This window comes from Haemaphysalis longicornis, unplaced genomic scaffold, assembly GCF_048455015.1.
Source record: "Haemaphysalis longicornis isolate Haplotype H1 unplaced genomic scaffold, Haemaphysalis longicornis Haplotype H1 scaffold_27, whole genome shotgun sequence".
In the NCBI taxonomy this organism is placed as follows: domain Eukaryota; kingdom Metazoa; phylum Arthropoda; class Arachnida; order Ixodida; family Ixodidae; genus Haemaphysalis; species Haemaphysalis longicornis.
This window is the reverse complement of record NW_027526325.1, coordinates 939,924-964,449: the sequence shown is the minus strand read 5'-3', so window position 1 is coordinate 964,449 and position 24,526 is coordinate 939,924. Positions and strand designations below refer to the sequence as shown.

Below are 24,526 nucleotides of genomic sequence, written 5' to 3'. Positions count from 1 at the left end.
GACTCCTTCCTGGCCCTCCAGGATCCTGGCCATCTGTTTTTGGAAGTACTCCGGCGCGGAGGTGATGCCGAAGGGGAGCCGGCAGAAGCAGTATGGGCCAAATGGGGTGATGAAGGTTGTGAGCTCTTGGGAGTCGGCAGAGAGTTTAACCTGGTGGAAGCTTTGAGAAAAGTGTTCCGTCGCCGAGGAGGCCAAGCACTTGCTCTACAGTTGGTAGAATGTGGCGTTCACGAAGGACAACATTGTTCAGCTGAGTCAAGTCAACGCACAGCCGGTAGGAACCATCGGCTTTCCGGACTCCGACGAGACCAGAGCACCACGGCGTTGGATTGTCGACCCTGCGAATCACGCCTCCTTCCTCCAGTTTGTCAAGCTCGTGGCGGACGACCTCGAGCAGCGGGATGGGAATCCTGCGAGGCGTGCTTAGGGAGAAGGGTACGGCATCAGGTCTAAGGAGGATAGTGTACTCGTCCTTGAGGGTGCCCAATCCTTGGAAGAGCTCCGCGCGCAATGTTGCTTCTGGGGTCTGGAGTTTGTCGAGAAACTTTACAACTTCAAGGGCTTGAAGCGCCGGCAGTCCCAGAAGAGGTACAGTGAGAGACTGGGTCACGTACAAGCGCTGAGAGCTCATTTTCCCGTGCCACCGAAGTCTTGCCATGTACGAACCTAGCACACGCAGCGGCTGACCGCCGGGTCCGGTGAGCAGGGTGTTGACTTGGTCAAGCTTAGCCGGCAACGCAGGGAAGTCGGTCGGAACGGCGAACACCTCGGCTCCGGAATCGACCTTGAACTGCGCTGTGTAGTTGTCAACGGTGACGTCGACGAACTTTGCTGCGGCGGGCGTCCCGACAGCGTGTAGGTGAATAGAACCGAGCTTGTGTTTTGCCTTCCTAGCACGGCACACTTCAGCAAAGTGCCCTTTCTTTTTGCAGAAGTTGCAGGCGGAATTTCGTGCAGGGTAGTTCGAACGTGGATGTGGCGCGCGGCCGCAGAATTCACATGTTGACGGCTGGTGGGAGCGCTCTGCTTTTCGCGGGGGTGTAGGCGGCTTATCGTAGTTGCGGCGGCGAGAGGCGAACTTATCGCGTGCGGCGTCGAGGGGTAGCTCGCAGGAGTGCTCTGCGCGGTTTTGGGGCAACATTTTTTCTTTGTCGGCGTCTTCTGATTGACGGGCCTGCATCCATGCTTCTTTGAGCGTCAACTTCGCGTTCCGGCAAAGCTGGTCTGAAAGGCGCGAGTCGCGGAGGCCGACGACGAATCTATCGCGCACCAGCCTTTGCTCCACCTCAGCTGACGGATAGTTGCACTGCTTCACCATTTTACACAGTTTGGCGTAGTAGGCGTCGATGCTTTCGTCGGGCAACTGAACGCGTCGTTGAAAACGCGACGACTCGTAGAGTTCGTTCGCCCGGTGCACCAAGTGGTCGGTGAAGCGAGCGGCAAGCGATTGAAATGAGGCGAGTGATGCGGCGTCGAGCGAGAACGTCTCGAGCAGTGGGCAGGCCTCCGGCCCCATGCAGTACAACAACGAGCGTACCTGCATGTCGCCAGACGCTTGAGTCAGGCCCGAAACGACGACGTAGTCCTCGTAGCGGCTGAGCCATGCTGGCCAGGTTCCGGGGTTCGTGAAGTCGAACGGTGCGGGCGGCTGGAGGTTGAGGCTGAACATTGTTGGCGGCGCTCCGTCCTTGAGGGCCATCGTCGTGCGGTCGGGGTGATTCCGGGATGAGGGGACGTTACGCGGCCACTTCTGACACCATGTCGCGTGACTGGTGCCGCGCGAGCGTGCGGGAGCACGAGCGGCCCCGGCCCGCAGTAAGAGCCGATGCGCACGACAGCTGCTCCGCTGACAAAAGAAGTCCCACACTTTATTTGGGGCAGAATATATACAAAATAAGTGGCGCCACACGCTAGTGGCAGCCTAACTAAATGGCTGAAGGGTGGCGACCTCTACAAGCAGTACTTCACATTCCGCGAGCTTGCCGTAACAGAACTTTGGCGAGCTCGGCGACGCGCACAGGCCGCTCAGATACGACACCGCACAGTTTTCGGCACCAGTGCAAGGGAACACCATGCGCCGGCTACGAACTGAAGAGCAAAGACGTCGAACATGCAAAGTGCGCAAAGTTTACAAGCATTGCTTACATACCCACGCCTCCTGCCGAAACAAAGACCACCGACAACAGCATGCAGGCTATCATTCCCGGTTCCGAAAAACGACTACATGACGTCATTCTGATCCGGCCAGACACGCCGGACAATGTTTCGTCACGCCGATAGCGATTTTGCTAATGCTGCCGATTGGCGGTAGCTCGCAGCTGGTACAATTAAAATTGATTTTCGATGTGATTCCGGCCTCGGATCGCTGCAAAAATTTCTGTGAGGCAGCTCTACAGACTACTGAAGCCAATTATATCATTATTTAGGCGTGAAAATTTGGTGTCAGTACTCCTTTTTAAGAAAATAAACATCAGTTGGTGATTAAAAGTTGGGGCGTCCTGCTGGCACAGTGAAATGTAGCCTTGCAGGCAATCCCCGTCAGGACAAAGCACATGTAGCGTGGGGGGAATATTTCTACTAGCTCGTATGTTCACTCGCAAACTCTCTAACGACGGTGCTTCGAAGAGTGCGGAGCAACCATGGCGCCCACCCTTTGTTGCCGGGGGGCACGGTCGCTCCCCGCGCTGTACTCAGTCGGGTACTCTGTACTCTGTACTCTGCGTTGTGCCATCCACAAGGGGTTTCTGGGTCGCTTTTTTTTTTTTTTTTTCTCCCCATTGTGTTTCCACGTCAAGTACGGTGTACCAGGTTAGTGCCATTGCCCCTCCAGTAGACCGAAACATGACTCAATTGCAGCTTTCACCCACTCGCCGTGCCCTCAGTTGGTGTTGCCAGCAGCAAATGAGGTTGTTGAATCCATGCTGTATCCCCTTTTTATCTCCGCCTGCCATCACGGTCTTGCAATGCGCCATTTCTGTGCATTGTGCGGGCTGCTGGGAGAGCTCCCTCCTTGTGTGCGGTTACTTTCGGTTGGCCTTCGACTGCAGACAGGAGCGCTGCTTCTTCGGATTCCGATGCGAATGCGAGCCGAGCTCAGTTTCGCATTCAGAATTTCTCATCCGAGGAAGGGGTGGGAGTTCTACAGAGTTCCACATTCTGATGTTGAAGCAGTGGGGTCGTCGTTCACTAAAATCGACAGTTGGGCTAGTTGGTGTTGATACATCGTTGAGGAGCCCTTCGGAAGCACGGCAGACCGAAAATATCTGGAAGAAGGGCGATTTCTCACCCACGCTCTCTCCTTTGGACGCGTCCCACGTTCTGGACGCTAGCAAGGTCAAATGAGTCACTGTGCTCCTTCCCTGCTACTCCGGAAACCAGGCCGACACTGGGGGTGCGTCATGGCCTGAAACACCCGACAGTGAAAGGGTTAAACCTGTTATGGCTAAGCAAACAAAATCGGACATGCAGCAGACACAAGGATGACGCGGGGCATCTGGGGGAAACGTGCTTTCCTGTCCACCATACACAATTGGCACGCTCGCATTACCCAGCCAGGCCTCAGTGCGTGTGTTATGCACACGGTTCTCACAAGTGGACGACCCCAACCACCGATGTGATGGGCCATAGTCGTTGCAAATGCGGGCCCGACCGACTCGGTGGGTGTGAATTGAGACGGCCGTCTCATCTTGTTATCGGGGAGGGACAACCTCATATCCTGCAGGGACATGAGCTTGTTTTTCTGGGCGATAAGGCGGTATTAATTTCATTACGCCTGAAAGAAGAAAAACCACCATGCGCGGTCTGCGGCAGCCGCTCCAACTAAAGCAGCAGTGATGCCCATTCCAGAGGCAATGTGATTGGATGAGAACCAGGATTGGGATTCAAACCACTTCCGGTTTCGGTTCTGTGAAACAACATGCTTGGCATCTGACGTTATTGCTGGGTGGGCATTCTCGATATCTGAGGGGTCGGCAAGCCGCACTTCTGCCATGTGGACGGCTGTAAAATGCGTCGTATAAGCCTACCAGGACGGCTTGAAATCGTGGATGCAGTGGATGAACGCCCTCCGCGCCACCGCAGACCCTCAAATGCCATGCGCTTTCCCACACCTTTGGAGCTTGCCTGGCTCGTGCCTGTACCGTAGGCGGCGTGTTCGCACCAGGCCAATGGTTGGCCGATTCGGGGCTGTGCCCGCAAGCAGTCGGTGCTTTTGGCAACAGCACGGCAACTTGCCGGCTCATCAGTGCCAGTCTGCACACGTTCTGCGAACCCGCTCATGGAGCAGTGAACGTTACAGGGCAAAAATGGTTAGAAATGGGGAAGTATACGAAACACTGCCCAGAAACAAATAAGACAACTTCAAAAAAGCGCTGTCGGGGATTCGAACTTGTGAATTGCAAAACAACGGGCCTAAAGCTCCGGACCACTCGGCCACGAACCAGCGCTGACAGTGTTGGAAGTACAAGGTATACAATGTAGGTTTTGGCATTCCAAGCTGCGTAGGTGACTGCTTCTTAAATAACGCTCGTGCAGCAAGCATCCCCCAAATTCCCACAAATATCTCGTCTCTAGCGACTGCATTCCTTGGGCAGAAAAGCAATCGCAGATGTGTGGTCGTGCTGCTGGCCGCTCTTCTGTTTCACCCAGCACAAAAAGTGCTTCAACCCCCTCGTTTTCCCCTATATGGTGAAAGTTTCGGTGTATTTTAATTCCCCGGTACCTATGTTAACTTTGCTGAGTCTTCGCCTTCCTTCAGTTGGCCTTAGAGTTTTCTACTAGTGTACCGGTCAGCGAAGCGTCGCATGTGCGCTTGTGTGGAGCCGAGCGAAGCAGCAACAGTGAACTCCAAAACGCGCACTATGCAGTTCAGGCAGCCGCCATCTTGCGTTGCCGCTGCGGCGCCCAGTCAGGAGGGCCGCACCTATTTCTGGCTTCGTTTGTGCATCTTTCTTTTAAAGCGAGGCTGTAGTTTTCTCACTGATGGCGTCCGTGATGGGAAACCGCAGAAGTGATGAAAAGATTGTTTCAAGTGGCTGTAATCGAGCCTGGGTCCCTCGCGCTATGAAGCCGGCATCTATTCAATTGCTACATTTCAGCATGGTCGAAGCGGTTTTGAAAACTTGGATAGCAACCGAAGAATCCGTCACGAAAAAGCTTCGCGTTGTGGGGACCAGGCTGCTTAGGGTGACCTAGCTCGCATTCGAGGCTCGGCCCCAAGGCTTGCTTTAGTGAACCCCGCCGTGGACCACCAGCTGGCGTAGTGGCAGCGAACAGCAAGGAACACGCAAGGCAGCGAAATCGCCAACACCGACGTCTATTGCAACCGCAGTTGGGAACGTCGGGCACGTCGCTCTTCCACCGCCAAGACCGGCCTGGTCAGGGCGGGAGAAACAGGCGCGAGGGCGGACGAAGGACGGCCCAGAGGAGCAACACGTACCTACCTACGTCCGCGCCCGATGCTGGCTGGCACCCAAGGGAGCCTTCCTTTGTTGTCCATCCCCAGGCCAGCCCGTTGGAGCTCCGGACAAGCCGGCCACGTGAGAGGGTCGGTGGCGGCCCCGTTGTTGCGGGCATCCTCCCGCAGCGGGGAAGAGAGAGGCCTCCTCCTCTCGCCTCCGCGGTGGCCCTGGAGATGCAGGGGATTCCCACAGTGCTCAACTGTCGCCATTGTCTGCTGGAGGGTGCATGATTTTTTCCTGCCCTTTGTGCATCTGTGAATGAGATGACCGGGGAGAGGATTGCTTGGCTGATCCAGAGATGCCCAAATACTTGGCCGTGCCCATTGGCATTGTTGCGGAGATCCGAAAATTGCTTTTTTTTCTTCTTTTTCACCCTTTTGCTTTGATATTTTGTCACCACGGTGGCAAAGGTATTTTTGTGCACCGACGGGTTTTGGTTGGAAAAGTTTGCAAATGCATAGGATAGAAAACATTGAAGCCGAATATGTGGCCTTCAAAGCCACGTCCCCCCTTAAAAATACACCGAAGGCAAAATGTAAGTTGGTTTAGATCGATAGATTATCTCACCAAGAAGACGTGTGGCATTTTTAAAAATGAGGCAGAAAATAGTGAATACAGGTGTCACTGCTGCTGTCTATACTGTGTAACTTTTAACGCTGGAAGTGGTTGAAATTGTGTGACAAATATTTTAACATTACGCTTTCACTAGTTTATAGGCTGGAAGTTGTTGTAGTGTCATGTTTGAACATTGAAGAACTAAGAGAAAGTTAGCAACAGTATGAGGGGAAAGCAGCTGATAGATCCGAAATGCCAGCAAGCTTGTTTTGGTTTCAGTGCAATACCGGTGGGCTGATGAGTGTGTGTACAGCACTGTGTGCGTAGCCTCTTTTGTTATGGCCCCGTGTGTGCTTTTGCTGCGTTAGAACAACGTGGACCACGTTTTTTGGCTGAGGCCACTTATCCTGAACGTCCTGCGTGGCCACCACTGGCTGGTGCTGCGCCCGAGCGGTTGGTTCGATGCCAGCATTTGTGCGGCCGCAACAGGACGAGGCGTGTTTCTTGCTCATCCGCGGGTCCCACGAGGGAAGCTCTTGCTTAGTGGTGCCGCAAAGGGCGTGGGAGTGTGGAAAGCGCAACTGATTTGACCCGGATCGGACCGCCTGGTGCGTGGTAGCGTTGTGCTTGGTTGCCTCTGCACTGCCTCGCGTGCTTACCGCTTATCGCGACTCCAGCCCCGTTTGCGTCGTGGCATCGTTGTGAAGCACGTGGGGGAGGAGGCGTGCCGTTCGATCAGTGGTTTGCCAGTTGATTGGGTGGCCGTGGGGAGCTAGCCTGCGGGCTGGTCTGCTACTACGCCGCCAGTGGCTCTGATCCGTGCGTGTTGTGGGGGGGCAGCCGCAGGCGGAGGAGGAGGTGACGCGCACGCCGGGCATGCCGCACCAGCTGTGCCTGGGCCTGGCCATCCGGCGGCAGCCCCTGCACCCGGCGGCCCCCGGGGGGGAGGACAGCAGCAGCAGTGCGGAGGACGAGGAGCCAGGTGAGCTTCCGCGGGCAGCACTGCCCTTGGGGGGGCAGCACGGCTGTCGCCTGGCGTGCTTGCGGGCTGGCTGCCCACTTTCGCATCACAGCAGTTTTTCTTCCTCTCGGCTGGAGTACCACAGAAGTGGCAGTCTTGCCTCATTTGGTGCGGTAAAGCACCTTCGGGCAGCGCTAGCAGTAAGGGCGGCACCTTTGGTGTGTCTGTGTGTATGCAGTGAAACCTCATTATAACGAGACGGGCTATAAGTAACTGTAATCGAGCATATTGTAATTCTCCTCGAAAGCCCCCGTAGGAAAGTCCCCACCTCGTTTTGATGAGGCAAAATTTGCCCATTGTGGGATTAGCGAACAAATTTCGTTAGGAAACGAAAGAATTTTGAGCCAATTTCACGACCGCATTAAATACGCACTTGAGACAATGTGCAAAGCAGCAGCTGTTGCAACTCCGGGCATTTGTGCATCGAACGTTCCATCATGAGTTTCGGCACAGATTCCAAGCAGCGAAGAAATCGTGCAGCGGGTGCAAACAAGGCACGATGTTTTGGCTGCAGTCGCATCAAATTCCGCATCAAAGTGCAAGTGGGAGCTTCTGAACGGAGGCTGTGACGAAAACAACGGCGGTATGGACTCCACATTCTTTATCGTAAATGAGAGGATGCTGAATGGTGTGCGTTTGTCAGCAAAGTGTGACGAGTGCGAGACGGGATCGGTCTCGCGACTACTTGGACTCGCGGCGGGGAGGGAGGTTTTTTGTGACGATTGGGGCCTCGTGAACCGTGCGTGGTCGTCCCCAAGGGGCCCTGGGCAAGAGAAAAGGAACCCCTGGGAGGGGAGCGTGCGTGCTTCGAGGGCTGTGCAGCCGGTTTGCAGAAAAGCGCTGCTCCCGCAGTCCCAGCAGGGGCTGCCGAGGCATGGAAGCAGAAGGCCCCACTGACGTCGTGGCTGAGCAGGGGGCACAGCAGCCGAGCTGTGCAGGTGGCGACAGGTGCAAATGCGGGCCAGCCGCAAACATCGCCTAGCCAGGGCAGGCTTCTCCAAAGGGGGGGGCCCTGCGACGGGGGTGAGACAGTCGCGCACACCTGGCCCTCGCGCCAGGCAGAGTGTGCGGCTGCGTGGCGTGGTCGAAAAACCGCACTGCGTCAGCCGTGAGAAAAAGAGAAGGGTGGCCGAGGCCGGCTGAAGTTGGAAAGAATCGCTCCCCTCCTTGCACCAGTTCTGCGAAGGAGGTGATAACCATGCCGGCGTGTGCGCGTATGCGGAGTAACCAGCGCACAAATCACTTAGCGGCACAGTGGTTTTCGGCCCCCTTAGGCGGCACAACGGCTGGCTCTGACGGTCGCAACACGTTTGTGACCTCGCACAAGTGGTATGCTTAAGGGGGGACGCGGCTTTCAACTTCGGAAAAATGACCAAAACATCGTTTTTTTGAAACCCACATATTCGGCTTCTATGTTTCCTATTCTATGCGTCTGCAAAGTTTTTACGCTGAAAAGCGTCGCAAAGTGGCATAAAAAAATACTTTTGTCAGGCGCGGTGACAAACTATCAGCGCAAAAGGGCGAAAAAACGGCAATTTTCGGAGCGCTCAATCTCCGCAACGGTGCCACCGGGCGCGGCCATTTTGATATGGTTACCGTATTTACACGATTGTAGGTCGACCCATTTTTTCAAATTTGAAAATCTGAAGTTGGGGGGTCGACCTACAATCGAAACTGAAACTTGTGCCGCTGGTGATGGCAAGCCAAACAAGAAATCGGGGACGCAACGGCGTAGTTGCAACTGTGCGTTTGCTTTTCGACTCTACGTATTGCAGTTATTCCTAACGCTCGCTCGCAATACTTTTTTTTTTCTGCTCTTACTGGGCTCACGGTAACACACGTGGCATCTTCCGTTGGCCGTTTCGGAGCGCTCTCACGAGCAGCGTCGCGGCGAAGCGTAGTGTCGAACACGACGCTGCTCGCGTGAGCGCCTCAGAGAGGCCCGAAACCACGACAGATTCCAACGGCAACGGCGCGCGCAACTCTCCGAGGAGCCTCCTGTAAACATGCCGGCGCTGATACGGCGTGCGGCACTCGGCGAGTGCCGGCCGGCAGCTCTCACAGCGGCGTCCGCGCAGCTGTAGACGTCACGGATGCGTCGCGGCACGTCATATCACGTGACAGTGGTGAGCGCTCTTCCTTGGCGGCTTGTACGGGGGGTACCAGTAATTGACGGAAGAGCTCTTCTCCTTGTTCTTTGTGAGCCTTCGGCACGTTTTTCTTTCGGCGTCCGACATTTCTTCGTTGCCATGACTTCACCCGGACCGAAAATCTTTCGGCGCTCCTTCACAGCGGCATTTAAGAGGGCCGCTATTGTGCATGCTGAAGAAAGCAACAACTGCGCGGCGGGACGCAAGTTCGGTGTGAGCGAGCGGGTGGTGCGGCAGTGGCGAAAGCAGCGCGACGAAATATTCGCGTGTGATGCCAAACGCCGAGGATTTCGCGGGCCGAAATCTGGACGCTTTCCCGAGCTGGAAGCAAAGCTTGCTGCGTATGTAACCGAACTGCGCGATCGGTCGCTGCTGGTGACTTGTGAAATGGTCACAGAGAAAGCCCGTCTCTTCGCTTTGGAAGCGGGGATACCGAGGTCGCGCTTCAAAGCCAGCAGGTCGTGGGCGTCGAAGTTCATGAAGCGGGCCGGCTTCTCTCTGCGCCATCGTACAAGCGTGTGCCAGAAGTTGCCGTCCGCTTACGAGGAAAAAGTGCTTGCTTTTCACAGATATTTTTTGAAGCTCCGCGACTCTCGGCAGTACTTGCTCGGCCAGATCGGTAATGCCGATCAAACCCCTGTGTACTTTGATATGGCGAGCAACACAACCATGAGCGCGAAGGGAGCTCGCGAGGTGAACCTTCTCACGACAGGGAACGAGAAACTGCGGTTCACTGTCATGCTTTCGTGCTTGGCGGACGGTACCAAGCTCCGCCCGTATGTCGTCTTCAAGAGGAAAACGATACCGAAAGAAGTGTTCCCCGGAGGCGTCGTTGTGCGAGCAAATGAGAAGGGCTACATGACGGAGGACATGGTGGTCGAGTGGTACCGCCTTGTGTGGCTCATGAGGCCGGGCGCTTCCCTCAGGAAGGGTCTCCCCAACCTGCTCGTGTTGGACTCCTTCCGCGGCCACCTCACCGAGAAGGTGAAAGCGGAGCTCCGCAAAGAGGAGACCGACATGTTGGTGATCCCCGGTGGTCTGACGGGGCAACTTCAGCCGCTTGACGTGGGCGTAAACAAGCCTTTCAAGGACCTTTTGCGCCGCGAGTACAACGAGTGGCTGTCGGCGGACAATCGTGAACTCACTCCAGCCGGGCGTGTGAAGAGGGCCTCGCTGGCTACTGTGTGCGGGTGGGTGCTTTCCGCGTGGTCGGCCATTCCGCGCGATGTTGTGATGCGGTCGTTTGCGAAGTGCGGGCTAACACTGGACGACGACGTGCTGTGGGACCGCAGCAGCAGTGACGGCAGCAGCAGCACTAGTGACGACGAGGACACTAGCGAGGACGAGCTGTAGTTCAAGTGATCAATATATTGTGGTTGTGGAATGTGCTCGTGTGTTCTGCTTTTTTTTTTTTTTTCGACTTGCGATGTGGGGGGGTCGACCTACATTCGGGTCGACCAACAATCGTGTAAATACGGTAGATCGGCCAAGCGATCGTCTTTCCGGTTCCGCTCGTCTCTTTTATCTTCGTTCATTCACAAACGCACAAACGGCAGAAAAGAAACGACGCACAAACGAAGCTAGAAATAGATGCTGAAGTGTTATTCGTCCTCCGGTCGGGGCGCGGAAAGACGACCCTCCTGATTGGATGTCACGGGCGCAACGCAAGATGGCGGCCGCCTGTGCTGCGTAGCGAGCGGTTTGAGTTCATTTTCGCCGCTTCGCTCGGCCGAGTTTCTGTTCAATCTATGGTATTCAACACGGACGTTATCGCGGTGGGAATGCCAGAGATAACGAGCCAGATTACGGGAAGTTGTGTGGCTCGAAAGGAGGAGGTCATCGAACGCTTCGTGGTGCGCGTGACTCTACCGTCGCCAGACCCCGGAGGGTGACGCGGTGTGCGCGCTTGCGATAGCGGTTCGTGAAGTGAACTTTTAGTCGGGTTCGCGATGTTTAGACGCTTAGTTATTGCTGTGTTTTGACTGTGGGCTCGCTAGCCTTGAGAAAGAAACGGTCGACGCGTCAAACGCTGCGGAGCGCACGGCATAGCCGACGCGCATTGGAGCAGCACATGACTGGGCAACCGGTTACGATTGAACGCCAGTAGTTGTAATTAATGCCTGCGACGTTAGATTTAATCTTAAAAGCGACCTGACCAGCCATATCAGGTATAATCAAAGTTCGATATGTCGCGGTAAGCGTGCGCTGCGATGCGCGCGAGTCGTATCGCCTTTCTTGCGCAACGTTTCCCGTGCACTTATAATTTTCATGCAAACAGGTTTGAGTTAGTAATATAGGAATAAAAGTATGTTCTCTGCATTAAAAATGTACGTTACTGTCACAGCATTTAACAGTGATTTTTTAGTGAAATTATTGATACCATTGCTTAGGGCATACTGGCTTTGCTGCGAGAAATATTGGATGCCTTGAATGTCAAAAGTAGTAAAAAAATATGCTCTTGCATTGAAGTTGGGAGTCATGCAGAATACTCTACCAAGCTTCAAAGTAGCTCATTTTCATCCTTGTGGTATGCAAACTTTTGGCAATGAACACCTGCACGTATGAGTACTAAGTTGCTGTGCCAGGCAAGATGATAAAACAAAAAAAAAGTCAAAAATGTTCAAATTTAAGTAAAAAAAATGCTTAACTTGTTGCCATGGTGACAACACTGCAAAAGGAGGCTGTTCAGTGCGATACAGCCAACCAGCTAACCTACTTTGCATTGAAAGCCCATTGAAACCCATCTCCCCCTTCGTTTGGTCTGCAAAGTGCACCATGGGGTATGTACTCTTCACAGAGGAGCTGAAAATGATGTTTTCTGTAAAGAGAAAGGCTGTAAAAGGCACTCCAATTTCAAGGCAAGGCATTCCAGAAGCCCCATGTTCAAAAGGACATGAAAGGCTACAACCGTGACGGCTTTTGATAAGTGAAACCTATGTTGCAACTTCGGAAGCCGTTTTCTCAAAACAGCTTTTTTTGCCACCTGTGTCGCTTGTACCAGGGATTTCTTTGTGACCGCTGGGTCTATTTTGATTCCGTTTCTTGCATTACATTCCTTGATGAACAGTTCAGGTCGTGACACTCTTGGTTTTCCAGATTTGTTTTTTGTGATTTTTTTATTCAAATAATCGTTCACAGTCAACATGCCTATTGCACATTAACCTCTAAAAAAATGAAAACTAAAAAACATTGTGTTGTAAAAAAAAATTCTAAAACTGTCACGACCTCGTCCATTCATTTGGGAATGCAAAGCACTTCGAACAAGTTTTCTATCATGTTTTATAAGCCGCTCAAGCTCGGTACAAGCGGAACAGAAAGAAAATTTAATACATAAAAAAGTTTTCAAAATATTAGTTTGAAATTTTTATGGTGTTATCACGGAAGCATTTCCAGTTGCTGTGCCAATTTTCATCAAAATCCACAAAGAAATAAGAAAGTTGATTTTGAAAGCCACGTCCCCCCTTAAAACAAAAAAAAGATAACAAGCTGAGGACCTCTTGGGTGGGGGGGGGGGGGGGGGGGATCGCCCCCTTCGCCCCACAAGCCCTTGGGACCGCCACTGTGTGTGTGTGTGATTACTAAAACCAGAGTCCTTCTATGCTTCTCTGGTCATGAAACTCCCGGCCAAGTTTCGTACGGGGACAAAGGCGACCGCGAGGGGCACCACCACAGATCAGAGGGCATCGAACGGGCGCCGCTGCTCTGTAGCCAGACCGCTGCAGCAGCATGCCCGTTCGCACGAAATTTTTTCACCTCTCGCAAAATGATAAGTCCATTTGAGCAGCCCACGACCCGTGAAGCGACAGCGCTCTGCTGATAAGGCGGCGAGCGTCTATTTTATCTTACTCCGTGGTCCGTTCCCTGCCAAACGCGCTCTGACCACGCCCCCAGCTGCCCTCCGATCAACACCAGCGCCATGGCGCGGCCTCCCTGGGCAGCATACAAAGCTCTCCCATAGCGTGACGGCGAAGTTTTATGACCAGAAAAGGACTCTGCTAAAACGTTCATTGGTTTATTTCGCTCCGCATTTGTAAACGATTAATGAGCGTCACCCTCCTCTCTCCCCCCCTCCCATGCCTTGCGAAATATCAGTGCATTTCGCATATCTTGGTCTGGTGAACACTACCTTGCTTAATTAAAGAAATGTCTTTAGCATTTCTGAAGCTGCACTGGGTTTTTTCCCATTCCCGTAAGACTATTCTATTTATTCCTGACTTGCAGACCATTCATTTTTCCATGGTTTCATTAACTTACACCATGGTTCTTGCTATAAAACGTGAGTGGGCACATATTTGACAACGCACAGCCTTTGAGTGTGCTTAACATTTTCACGTGGCTTACATTCCCATAAAAGACACAAGTTATTGTCAGCTGTTGGGTTATCACATGCTCGAAACATATTTTTCTACGACGTACAATTCAAAGCAAAACCGCATTTGCTGTCTGCACTGCAAAACAAACTAATCTCTTTGGTGTAAACGAGTCTAAACGAGGCGACAATAAATAGAATTCACTTGTGCTGGCGGGTTCGAAGGTGACACTGGTGGTATGCTGCTGCCGTCGCCGGCGCCCGCAAGAGCGGCCATGAAGTGCGCAGAACCGCCTCCTCGGGTAGCTCTTGTTGGTGTTCGAGTGCTCTACCAAGACGCAGCTGTTCTTTTTAAGTGCCCTAAAAGTGCGCTTTGCTTGCAGACGTCACCCTAGCAAGTTGTTCAGTGCATGGAAAGGCAAAGAGAAGCGAAAGAGAACCGTGGCACTGCATGACCACCTATCAGCCACGCAGGGCTAATCCCACAAATGCTGCGGAGAAGCGGCCGCAGGCGGCGCAGCGATCGCGAAGCTCGAGGCGTATACGGGTCGAAGCCCATATACGCGCTCATTGCGAGGAGACGATGTTTGAGGTCCGGATCCATCAGGTGAAAGATACGGACGATTGCAGACTGTGCAAAGGCATAGGCGGGTATGCAGCGATTGACGCGTACCTAGGCGCGGTAATGCAGCTAACGCAGAACGGAAGTCGAGCGTCGCAATGTCACATGGCTATTCCCAGTGTTTCCAGCTGCTTTGAAAGGAGCAGAGAGGGAGGAGGAATCGATCGTCAAGGGTGGAGAGGTGCATTTAATTTGTGGTGGCGGCAGCTTCACCCGCTAACAGCGCCACTATCATCATCACCCCTGCATCCCGCAATCATCATCAGCGGCGGTGCTTGCCGGGCTGCATCAGCAGTGCCACGCGCCGCGAGAGGAGATCGAATTCGACCGAGCGCCTGGGCGGTCACTTGCCATCGCCGCTCCCACTACAGTTCCGGCCGGGCCTTGCGCACCCCAATAAATGTAGGCGAGCCACATCGCCTCACCGAGTCCACGGCTCTGCTTCCTACAAGTGGTGACCCGGAGGTTCCGCGCCTGATACCCGACCAGCGGCACACCGACATGGAGACGTTGCGGGACCCGCCGATACCGGTGTTCGACGCACGCCACCTCAGAGGATGGTTTTTCAAGGTTGAGGCCACCTTCTCGCTGAACTACGTCACCATTCAGCCGCTCAAGCACTCCATCCTCTGGGGGACGCTTCCCCTCGAGCTCCGCTGCGTCCTCGCCCTACCACCGCCCAGTGAAACACCCTACGATGACCTTCGCGCTGCCGTGCTCGCACACTACGGCTTGGGGGACGACTGCTTTCGGTCTGCAGCAGATAAGGTACTCACGCGGTCCGTGCACGCTTCGCCGCCGCACATCGTACCTTCTGCTCCATCGGCGTCGTTTCCTGCAACGAGTGTCGCCATCGCTGACTCCACCGCCAGCGCAGCAGCCACATCTACGACGACAATACCCACAGCCGATGACGTCACGGACGCCAACCAGCTGCAGCCCTCCTCCTCCCCTTCTTCCACCCCATGCAAGGGCTCCGGTGAGTGCTCCGTGAGCGTTCCATCCTTCCCAACCTGGTCGACCGCTATGAAAGGTGGCAAATGAGGTTTCTTCAGAGGCCAGCCCGGGGCTCAAGTGCTTCGGGGAGGCAGCGCAGATACATTGGGCAACGGACTGCTAGAGTGTGAGGTGCAGTTCATTGTCGTCGCCTCTGAGCTGCCGTCAACGTAATAGAGCGTGGTCGCAGTGGCCGTGGTGTCGTCATGGGCCAGCATCGTCGATGCCGGTATGATAAAGCGAGGCAGAACAACTTCGACAGGGGTGGTAGGAGGCTCTGCGTCTGGTGCGGGTGGTTTTAGATAGCGACCATAGCGCGCGAGGAGGATGGTCCTGAGCTCGTCGTAGGGCTGGGCTCCAGGCTCCGGTAATGTGGAAGTCAAGCTGGATGGTAGGAGCTCGTACATCAGTGAGTAACGGTCCTGCTGCGCTGTGACGCTGTACAAGTCATAAAAGCACTCCACCTGACAGAGCCATACTTCGAAGTTCTTGGGGTAGAACGGAGGGCGGGGTGGCAATGCCGCTGAATTGAGTGGAGTGGTGTCACCAGGTGGAGTCGAGTGGCTGGGCGCATCTGGCGTGGTGTGGCCCGTAGAATGACGTTCAGTGAAGCCGGGTGGTGGTAGAACGTCTCTTCGCTTTTGGGTCGGAGAGTCGTCTTCAGGGGGCGAGGGAGGTTGCAAGCTGGTCAGCACGGTTCCCATTCCATCGTGCGGTCCGTCGCGCGAGGTAACCGTGGAAGGGGGCGATTCAGCGTCCCTGTGGCGGGAAAGACTCGAGCCGAGGCGCGCCATCACGTAGGCCTGTAGGGTGTCGTAGGGCCGCTCACCGTGTTTTAGCGGCTCACAGCGTAGGTCGGCCGGAAGCAGGGCGGCGGTGATGCGGTAGCGCTCGGTCCGTGAGTCGATGCGGCGGACGAAGAAGTGCGCTTCCATTTTGGGGAACCAGGCTCGTGGGTAGCGTCGCTCGAAGGCCGGGTAGGGCGGCAGCGGACAAGCGGCATGGGGCTCCATGCTGCCGACGTCCGGGTCACCAATTATGTAGGCGGCCGATGAGGCGGTGCGGCAGGGCCTACATTTATTTAGAGTTGCGTGAGGACGACAACATGGGCCCGAGGATCGGAGAGCGCCCGTGGAGTGCGGCCGAGCAGTGCCGAAACCATGATGTTCCGTGGCGCGTGGCTCGCCGTGTGTCGAGACCACGCGCTGCTGACGATGGAGGCAGCGGCCGATGATGATGATGGTGGGCGCTTGCTGTTGATGACGAAGTGGCCGCTACAAATTGCTTCTGGCGCAGCTAATGCTGAATGTAGATCAATAATTCCAACGGCATTGCATCGCTATATTTGTGCTACGCGACAATACAGGCATTTTGTAACTTTTACAAAAGGCTGTTCTGGGTCCCTTTAACACTTTCGTGACCGCGGAAAAATCACTTGTTTTTTGGGTCTTCCAGGAAATATTTTTTTCTTGCCACAGACATCGAGTGATGCTGAAGTGTAAGATACGAAATGATAGAGAAAGAATAGGGCTTTTTAACAGTATAATTTCAAACAGATTTAATACAAATTTTATAAAAAAATTAATAAAACCGAAAAAAGGTACAAACAAAAAACAAACTGATGAAAACATCAATGGCACATTGCACAGGGTACACATGATTTTTCTGAAATATTCAATTTGAACATAGGTGCCTTATAAAGCAATATACTGCAAAAAATGAGCTCGTTAAGTACAAAAGGTATTTACATACATACAATTATGTAAACACTAGTGCCTACCCGTTGTTATTATGTAGTCCAGGAAATATTTTTTTCCTTGCACAGAAAATGATGGATGCTAAAGTGTAGGTTATGATATTATAGAGGAAGAATGGGGCTTTCCAACAGTAATGCTTTCAGGCAAGAGGCACATCAGAAATTTTATCAAAAAAGTTGTGAAAAAAAAGTAATAAACAAAAAAATGATAACCTCAGCGCTACGCACATGGTAGACATAAAAACAATTTGAAATATACACTTTGACCATAAAACGCTTATAGAATAATACTGGAAAAAATGAGCGGTGTAAGTACAAAAGTTATTTACATAGAAAAATATCAACAAACAGCCGCACGCTGCTTCGGAGCGCTCCGCCGAGGTCAACAACGGACCGTCTTCATGGGGATAGCTCGGCTCTCTGTGCAGCCGGCGCCAAACGGTCTCGCCTGAACGTCGTCGACATGCTGCAGATAAGAGCTGTGGCCATTAGAACAGGGCGGGCTCTGTTTACAACAGCGTGCGCCCGCGATAGAGCGACTGGAGAAGAAAGCGAAACTCAAGGGCGCACACCTGCTGATGGTCCGGGGTGACTTGACGCACTTTCGCTGACCGTAGGAAAGCGTGACGAATCGAAGTCGTCTTCTGTGTCTGGGCTGCTACCATCATGCACAGATTCAAGCTCAGTTACATTGGAATCCGCCGAAATTCGCCGTTTGCGCGAAGCATTCGTGAGCGGCGGTGACGCCATAACTGAAACCCTGTGAGCTTGTCTCCCCGCCGGCGAAGGACATTTAAAAATCCCCCATGCGGCGGAAAAACGAAACTCAAAAGCGAAACTGATAAAATACTTCCTCCTTTACCATTTGAATGGCGTTAGCGGTACAGATGCGCTCGGAGAAGGCCAAAATTTGAATTTGTATTCATCGATAGCATACTATTGATGGGAATAGGCGTGGTCATGTAAGTGTTAGGCGCCAGTGCACCTATGGCAGTTTGTGCGCGAAATCTTTGGGAGCACTGCCATCTAGATGCAGAAGCTGGCACATCATGTGGTTTTTTTTTTTTTTTTTTTGTATTTCGCGGGCATCCTCTGTAAGCCGAAAAACACTACCAGTTAATACATGGTTTCTCAAAGTGGGTTCCACGGAACCTAGGGGTTCCGCAGGCCCCTCCTCAGGGTTCCGCGAGCCACTGATAAATTTTCCCTGGTTCCGCAGTCGCAAAGTCTTATATGGTGACCTTGAGGTGCGATCGATCTAAGGAACCTCCATTACTCACGCCCGAGTGTCGGTAAGCACATCTCGGCGCATAACAGAAATGCGCGAGCTGCGCAATAAATCTCGCCAGCAGCTTGTAGCCAGCCAGACTCCGAAAACGGGCCACGTAGTTAAACTATTGCACTTGAATCTCGGCCTTATATTACCCCCATGCGCATTTCTCCTGTTTGGAGATAGGTGCCGCTAGCGTACGCATTCGCGTAAAGTCGACGGGGGAAAAAAGCGATACCCTTGCTTACTTTTGAATTTATTGCACGTTAATGTAGCATGAACGGAATGAAAACTGGCGGGAGTGAGGGGGGGTTCCTTGGCACTTAGCGGAACTTAGCAGGGTTCCCTGGGACCAGCATGCTTGAGAACCCCGGACTTAATAGATAGAAAGACAAAGACAAGTACGAGAGCCTGGAGTTTCACCGCTTCGTGAACGCACGGCTCCGATTGGTCCCAAATGGGGCATGCGGACCAAACCCCCGTGTGGTGCGACTGGCGCAAACCGACAGTACGGCGGAGGGCAGGAAGCTGCCACCGTACATTGTGTTCGAGAGGGAGGCACCCCCGGAGGGGATGTTCCCTCCGGGAATTGTTGTGCGCGTGCAAGAGAAAGGACGGATGTCCGACGAACTTGTTGACTGGATGAAGACTGCCTGGGCCAAAAGGCCAGAGCCCTCCTAGTGCTCGACAGCTTCCAAGGTCATGTGACAGACCGCGTCAAAGACCGGCTCGCAGCCACCTGAGCAGACTTAGCCGTCATTCCCGGCGGAAGGACGAGCACGCTGCCGCCGCTGCTACTTGGAATGGATGGCTGCAGGTGATCAAGAGGCGACCCCGTCGGGCCGACTCAAGAGGGCATCACTGCAACAAGTCTGCGAGTGGACTTGAGTGTGTCATAGTGTCATTTGCCACTGCTGTGAAAGGCCTCGAGACGAAGATGGCCGTCTCTGGGAGGTGAGCTCTTCCGCGAGCGAAGAAAGCAGAATGAAGTCGTGTCGTTTGAGTTGCTGCAGTCACGGCAGCGGGCCTGATTCGTGCGAGGGCTGCACCCAGGCAGCAGTTTAGGAAAAAGAAGCGCGGCCCATATGGCAATTGTAGGGAGGCTGGAGGGACAGATTTCCCGAATTAACGAGCTGTCACTGTATACACACGGGCACACACACACACTGGAAGCGCTGTGGTATGTCCCCCAGTCTTGCAGCGACCCGCTTCTTATGGCGAATCAGTGCAGTTTTGGCAAACTCCCCATAGAAACAATACATACAGCCCCGATGATACGACACGCGGTCTGCTTCGTACGACGGACCCTGGCGGAAATGAACCGGTGTTTTCCCCACATTGCTTTGCCACCTGACTCTGAACCCCCGTTTGACGCTGCTGCTTGACGTGCGGAGGACCGCAGGCAGGCTGAACAAATGCAAGCAAGCAGGCAGGCACTAGTGGGTGGGAGCGAATCTTTGGCGGCCAGAGTGCTAATGCGCCAACCTCAAGAAGCCGAAGTCCAGGTGACCGGTGGACCATGAATTTCAAGCTCCCATTGAGCCGACGAACGTTGAAGCGTACAACACAACCGCAGGGCGATGATTGAACAGCTGCTTTCCTCGCCCAAGTTTCTTCCTTTCACGGCGCTTTCTCTCTCTCTCTGCGTATCGGTGTCTGTCAAAGCAGGGCTGTCGCTCCGCTCCTCCCTTTCCCGCCTTGGCAGCTTCCCACTGTCGCCTTTTCCCCTCTCGCTTTGCTCGGCCGCATCAACTTTCCCAGCTTTCTTTGCGCGCACGAGGTGCAGGGCTGGCGGGCTAGTGCCGGATGGCATGGAGGTCGCATGGCCGGTGGCGTATGGCTGGCGGGCCAGCGCAGACGCTGTGGAGGTTGGGGGGGCACAAAATAGGCATGGCTTTTCTTGAATGTACCTAAATGTTCGCAAGTTACGTGAAAACGTGCTATAAACAGTAGTTTCTAAACAAGTTCTTAGCCTGCCTGTCGCGTAAGATCGTCTACTAGGCCGTCATTTGCTCCTACACCCCAGTCATACGGCGCTTTTGCGCGGTCCCTTGAAAGTTGTATTATCGGCATTCCAGTGTGTGTGTATACCGTAAAATCCCGAGCAAGCGCCCGCCTGTGGTATTTTTGAGGGGGGCCCTTGCTCGGTCGTCGACCGAAATTCAAAATGGCGGCGTATTATCCCGAACTAGCATTTCCCCCCCCCCCCCCCCTCCCCCAATACCTATCCCGCGAAAGTTTTTACGGTAGCGGACCGGAACTCAATATGGACGCAAAACACTCGCTGAGAAAAGAAATAACTTTATTTACATGCATGCTGTTTTTATTCACCCCTCCCAAATTCAGCAAACGACTGCCAATCAACATTAAGAGACTGGTCGTACAGTTTGCTTGCAGTCTTTTGACCAGTCAAGGGAGTTCAAAGTGCCGTATTCTCAGTCATCGTCACTCGCGAATCCATCAAATGACTCATCCGAGTCCGTCGCAAAAATCATCTCCATGCACTCGGCCTGGAGGGGTCCGCGATCTTCTGGGTCTACAGCACCAACAGTTGAAAGCCGGTCATGTAGGTCGCCGTCACCCCGACCCGTCAAGGGCGTTAGAAATACTGCACCCTTTAAAAGACCAGGCAACAGTTTCTTCGGAAACGGCTGCCCATGCCTCCGAAACAAAACACAGTACTTCTTGCCGCGATGGCTTGCGGAGATGGCCCTTCGCCATTTTTTCGCCTTTCCTGACGAAGGCTTCCCACGAAGCGCGAAGCCGAGCCTTGAATGGCCGGTTCCAGTAGACGTCGGCGGGCTGCAGCAGGCCTGTGCATCCGGCAGGCACATACACGATGTCTGTGTCGCATGCCTGTAGCGCGTCCTTCGCTGCCGGAGTTTTGTGGATGGGTGCCTGATCAATTACGAGAAGTCGCCGCACGTCGTCGCTATTCGGGCCCCAGACCCTTGACAGCCACTGCTGGAATTTCTCCGAGGTCATCCAGCCATTTCTTGATGCCGTGAGGTGAACATTTCCTACAGATAAAAGAACAATGCAAAATGCTAGTGGTAAACAAGTGTATTGATTTGAAAGCCATAATAAACAAACACGTAATTTGTTTGACACTTACCTGGAATGCGAAGTTTCATGAATGCCTTCGCTGGTATCTTGCCGCTCGGTTCCTTTAAACTCACAAACGCTGGTAGCTTGTCTCCATTCGCACATGCTTGCAAAGCAACTGTAAAGCTGCGTCTCGCACAACCAATGTTCGCTATGCGCACTGTTGCTTCACCGGCACGTTGTTCGTTCTGCAGGCAGGATTGTCGATACGGACCATGGTTTGATCCATGCTGGCAATGTTGGCCGGTGTGAAGTCGTGGCGAAGTCGCAGAGCGTTGACAGCTGATCGAAAAGCACTTGCAGGTTCGGCGAGATCATCAGGGGTCTTTTGACTGTCATTTGTCGCTTGGCGCATTGTGATGCCAAACTGCGCTTTCCACCTCTTGATGTATTGCGACGATGCTGCGAAGTTCCCGAGCTTCAGGTTGTCCGCAATTTTTCTGGCCTCTTCAGCCAATAGCCTGTTGCTGACGGCACGACCGGCGCTCCTCTCACTCTCGAAAAATTCAAAAAGAGCGTCGTCTAGTTCTTCACTGAATACAGGCGCACCGTTGCTTAGCTTGCGTTGTGCCTTTCCTTTTCCATAGCTGCACTGTAGCAGGGTTTCAAAGTTCTTGTCCCATTCGCGCTCTCTCTTCCGGTCTATCCCGAAATGCCGCGCAGTCGCGTGCACGTTTCTGCCGGTTTGTCGATGCCATTCTGCAATCTCAACTTTTTTTTTTCACTGTGTACGAATGCATCCTTCTCGCTTACGTCCCGCACACGTGGGACGGTCCACACGTTTTTCGATAATGGCAAATGGCGACTGACAGCAGCTATGCTGGCTCCGGCTGGCTCACGTTTCGGCCAGCTTTGGCTTCGGCCGTGTGCTGGCTACGCATGGGGAAGGGATACTGCACGTGACATACAAAAGCCCAAACAGTTTATTTTTCCAAAAAATTGCATCATTCTATAATATAAAGGAGCACTGACACGAAAATTTTATGTTACACTTTTATTGCTTTTATCGATGCTTACTGGTCTGGCGAACCTGAAACAGCACTTCAAATACTTCAGCGCGCGATTGTTAATTACATTGAACGGCCTGAAAATCGTTTGTTTCAAATTCCCGCGCTTTCATCCCGAACGGCGCATATGACAGCCTCCCGGTTTGACCTCACCGTATTGTGCGGACGTCACCGGCGCCCGCTTGAGAGGGTGTTGCGCCCGCTCGCCGCTCGTGGGGCCGCGCGCGTGAAGTGACGTTTTTGGCGAGCGCTGTCGCGTCACTTCTTTTTCCTCTCCTGGAGTGATGACACGCTGATGTCCATTTGCTGAGTGCCGCTCCGCGCGCTGCTCCGTCGGTGCGATAAATGCGATCCAATTGAACTATGTTCTTCGCGTCGCAGGCCGCTCATATTTCAGCCAGGGTATTCTGTTGAGTGAAGGAAGCGAACTGTGCAATAATATTAACGCCGAAAATTGGTGTCAGTGCTCCTTAACATCCAAATATTTAGCAAAAAAAGAAAAGAAAATACTAAACAACTAGGTAAGAGGTTTTGTGAAAATGGGTGAAGCGCCGAACAAGGTTAAAAAAAGGCAGGGGCGCTTGCTCGGGATTTGGCGCAAATTTCAAATCACTCGAGAATGGAGGGGGGGTGCTTGTCTGGGTAGGGGCGCTTGCTCAGGATTTTACGGTACAGTAAAATCTCAATGATGTGAATCTCGTGGGACTGCAAAAAATATTTGTATTGTCCCAAATTCGTACGAACCAACACAGTCCCAAAAAATTGAGCACAAAAAAAAAGTTTTCGTTTATTTTCTTACTTTTACGAAGAGAAATCTGATGTTTTTTTGCTTTTAACCTCCATGTCGCTGAGCAGTCCTCTCTGGACTTTCGTCTCCTCACTCCCGGTGCCCAAGCTCACTACGGGAGCGTTTTGCACGCGATTCGTGCACGTCTGCATTGCGCACACGATATTTTCATGCCCACGTCAGCAGTTCAGCGCCTGCGGCCGCCTGTGCCTTGGCCAGAAAATGATGCGTGACGTGCGTGGCAGTGGGAGGAGCCTGACAGGGTGCGCCTCAGGGCGGCAGTTTCGAAGCGCTCTAGACAGCCGCCTGGCCCTGCCAGAGATGTTTAGGCTTAGCTCCCCGGCAGATATTTCATTAGATACTTTCACTAGCAGCGCGGATGATGTTTTGTAGCACCGTTTTCGCCCGCATTATTAGCTCATTTACCCCACAACAAACTTTGTGTGTACTTTGAGCGGCAATTTAAGGAGTGGTTAGAAGCGGTCGCTCGAGCACGCCGCACCACTTGGCGACCGCAGCCGCTGCCTTGTTGCTGCAGCCGGTCGCACCCCGCGCAGCGTGCAGGTGTTTTGCGGGGGCGCACCTGTGGAGTTTTTTGCGAGCAGGAGACAACAGCCCAACTGTCCTGGCGAAAGAGCGACCAAGCGGGGGGAGAGAACCCATACGTCGCCGTCACTTACTCGCTCGGCAGTCGGGCGCCTCGCCGGCTCGTTCGTATTATCCGCGGGGCCGCGCAGGTCCGCTCATAAGAGCCGAAATTTTTCCCATTGCCAACTATGCAATTTCACCAGGACTTATCAGAAATTCGTATCATTGAGATTCCGCTGTATGTACTGTAACGATAGTTACGAGTGCGGACTGATTAGGGTTAATGAACGAGACGAGGACCTGTGCCCTGAGAGGATGCGCTACTCGTAGTCGGCTTCCTTTTCACCTGTAGCAAATCCATACCAGCCAACTCTTCCGAATTTTCCGTAAAATGTACGAATTTTGACGCGTCTTACGATTTTACGAACCGTGCGTGAATTTTTACGAATTTTCAAAAAAATGGGACCATCTAATAAAACAACACTGTGGTACCTGCGCTGCCACAAGAAAGCAATACGTAGTCTTGTTATCACACTCTGCGAAGCAGCGATTTCTTCTCTTCTCGGGGTGGGCTACGCATCCAGAACTCGCTGCTACCAAGGCAAGCCTGCTTATATGTAGCATGTTGTCCACGGGTCGGCTACGACTTCCGTGTTCGTGGCGCTCTTTGTATGACTGCCACGTCCGGTGCAGTAAGAGCCGTGGTACGACCGCAGTAGTTGCTTCACAGTGCAATGGCGGGCTCGAAGCCGTGAGAGTACTACCAAGTGTTCTTGAAATCGTACATGTAAGAATTTGCTTCCCTGCCGAATGGAGTTGCTGCTCATCACTCTTGAACACTTACGGCTTCCACTTATGGTTCTGAAAATGTGAGAACGTTTACCACAAAACTTTCATCCAT

At 53.2% G+C, this 24,526-nt stretch overlaps 1 protein-coding gene and 1 pseudogene across 6 annotated transcripts in view; one reads left to right on the top strand and one right to left on the bottom strand.

Moving 5' to 3' along the window:
- The window catches only part of LOC144172923 (lysine-specific demethylase 4B-like), a 131,803-nt gene that overhangs the window by 60,904 nt on the left and 46,373 nt on the right, over nt 1-24,526 (top strand). For 4 of the 6 annotated variants that reach the window (XM_077701520.1, XM_077701517.1, XM_077701519.1 and 1 more), the window contains one exon: nt 6,855-6,996. In XM_077701520.1, the coding sequence (XP_077557646.1) occupies nt 6,855-6,996 (142 nt within the window). The remainder of the gene's footprint in view (nt 1-6,854; nt 6,997-24,526) is intronic. The other 2 variants (XM_077701518.1, XM_077701522.1) reach the window with 1 other exon arrangement.
- Nucleotides 1,080-1,805, bottom strand: LOC144172926 (uncharacterized; annotated as a pseudogene).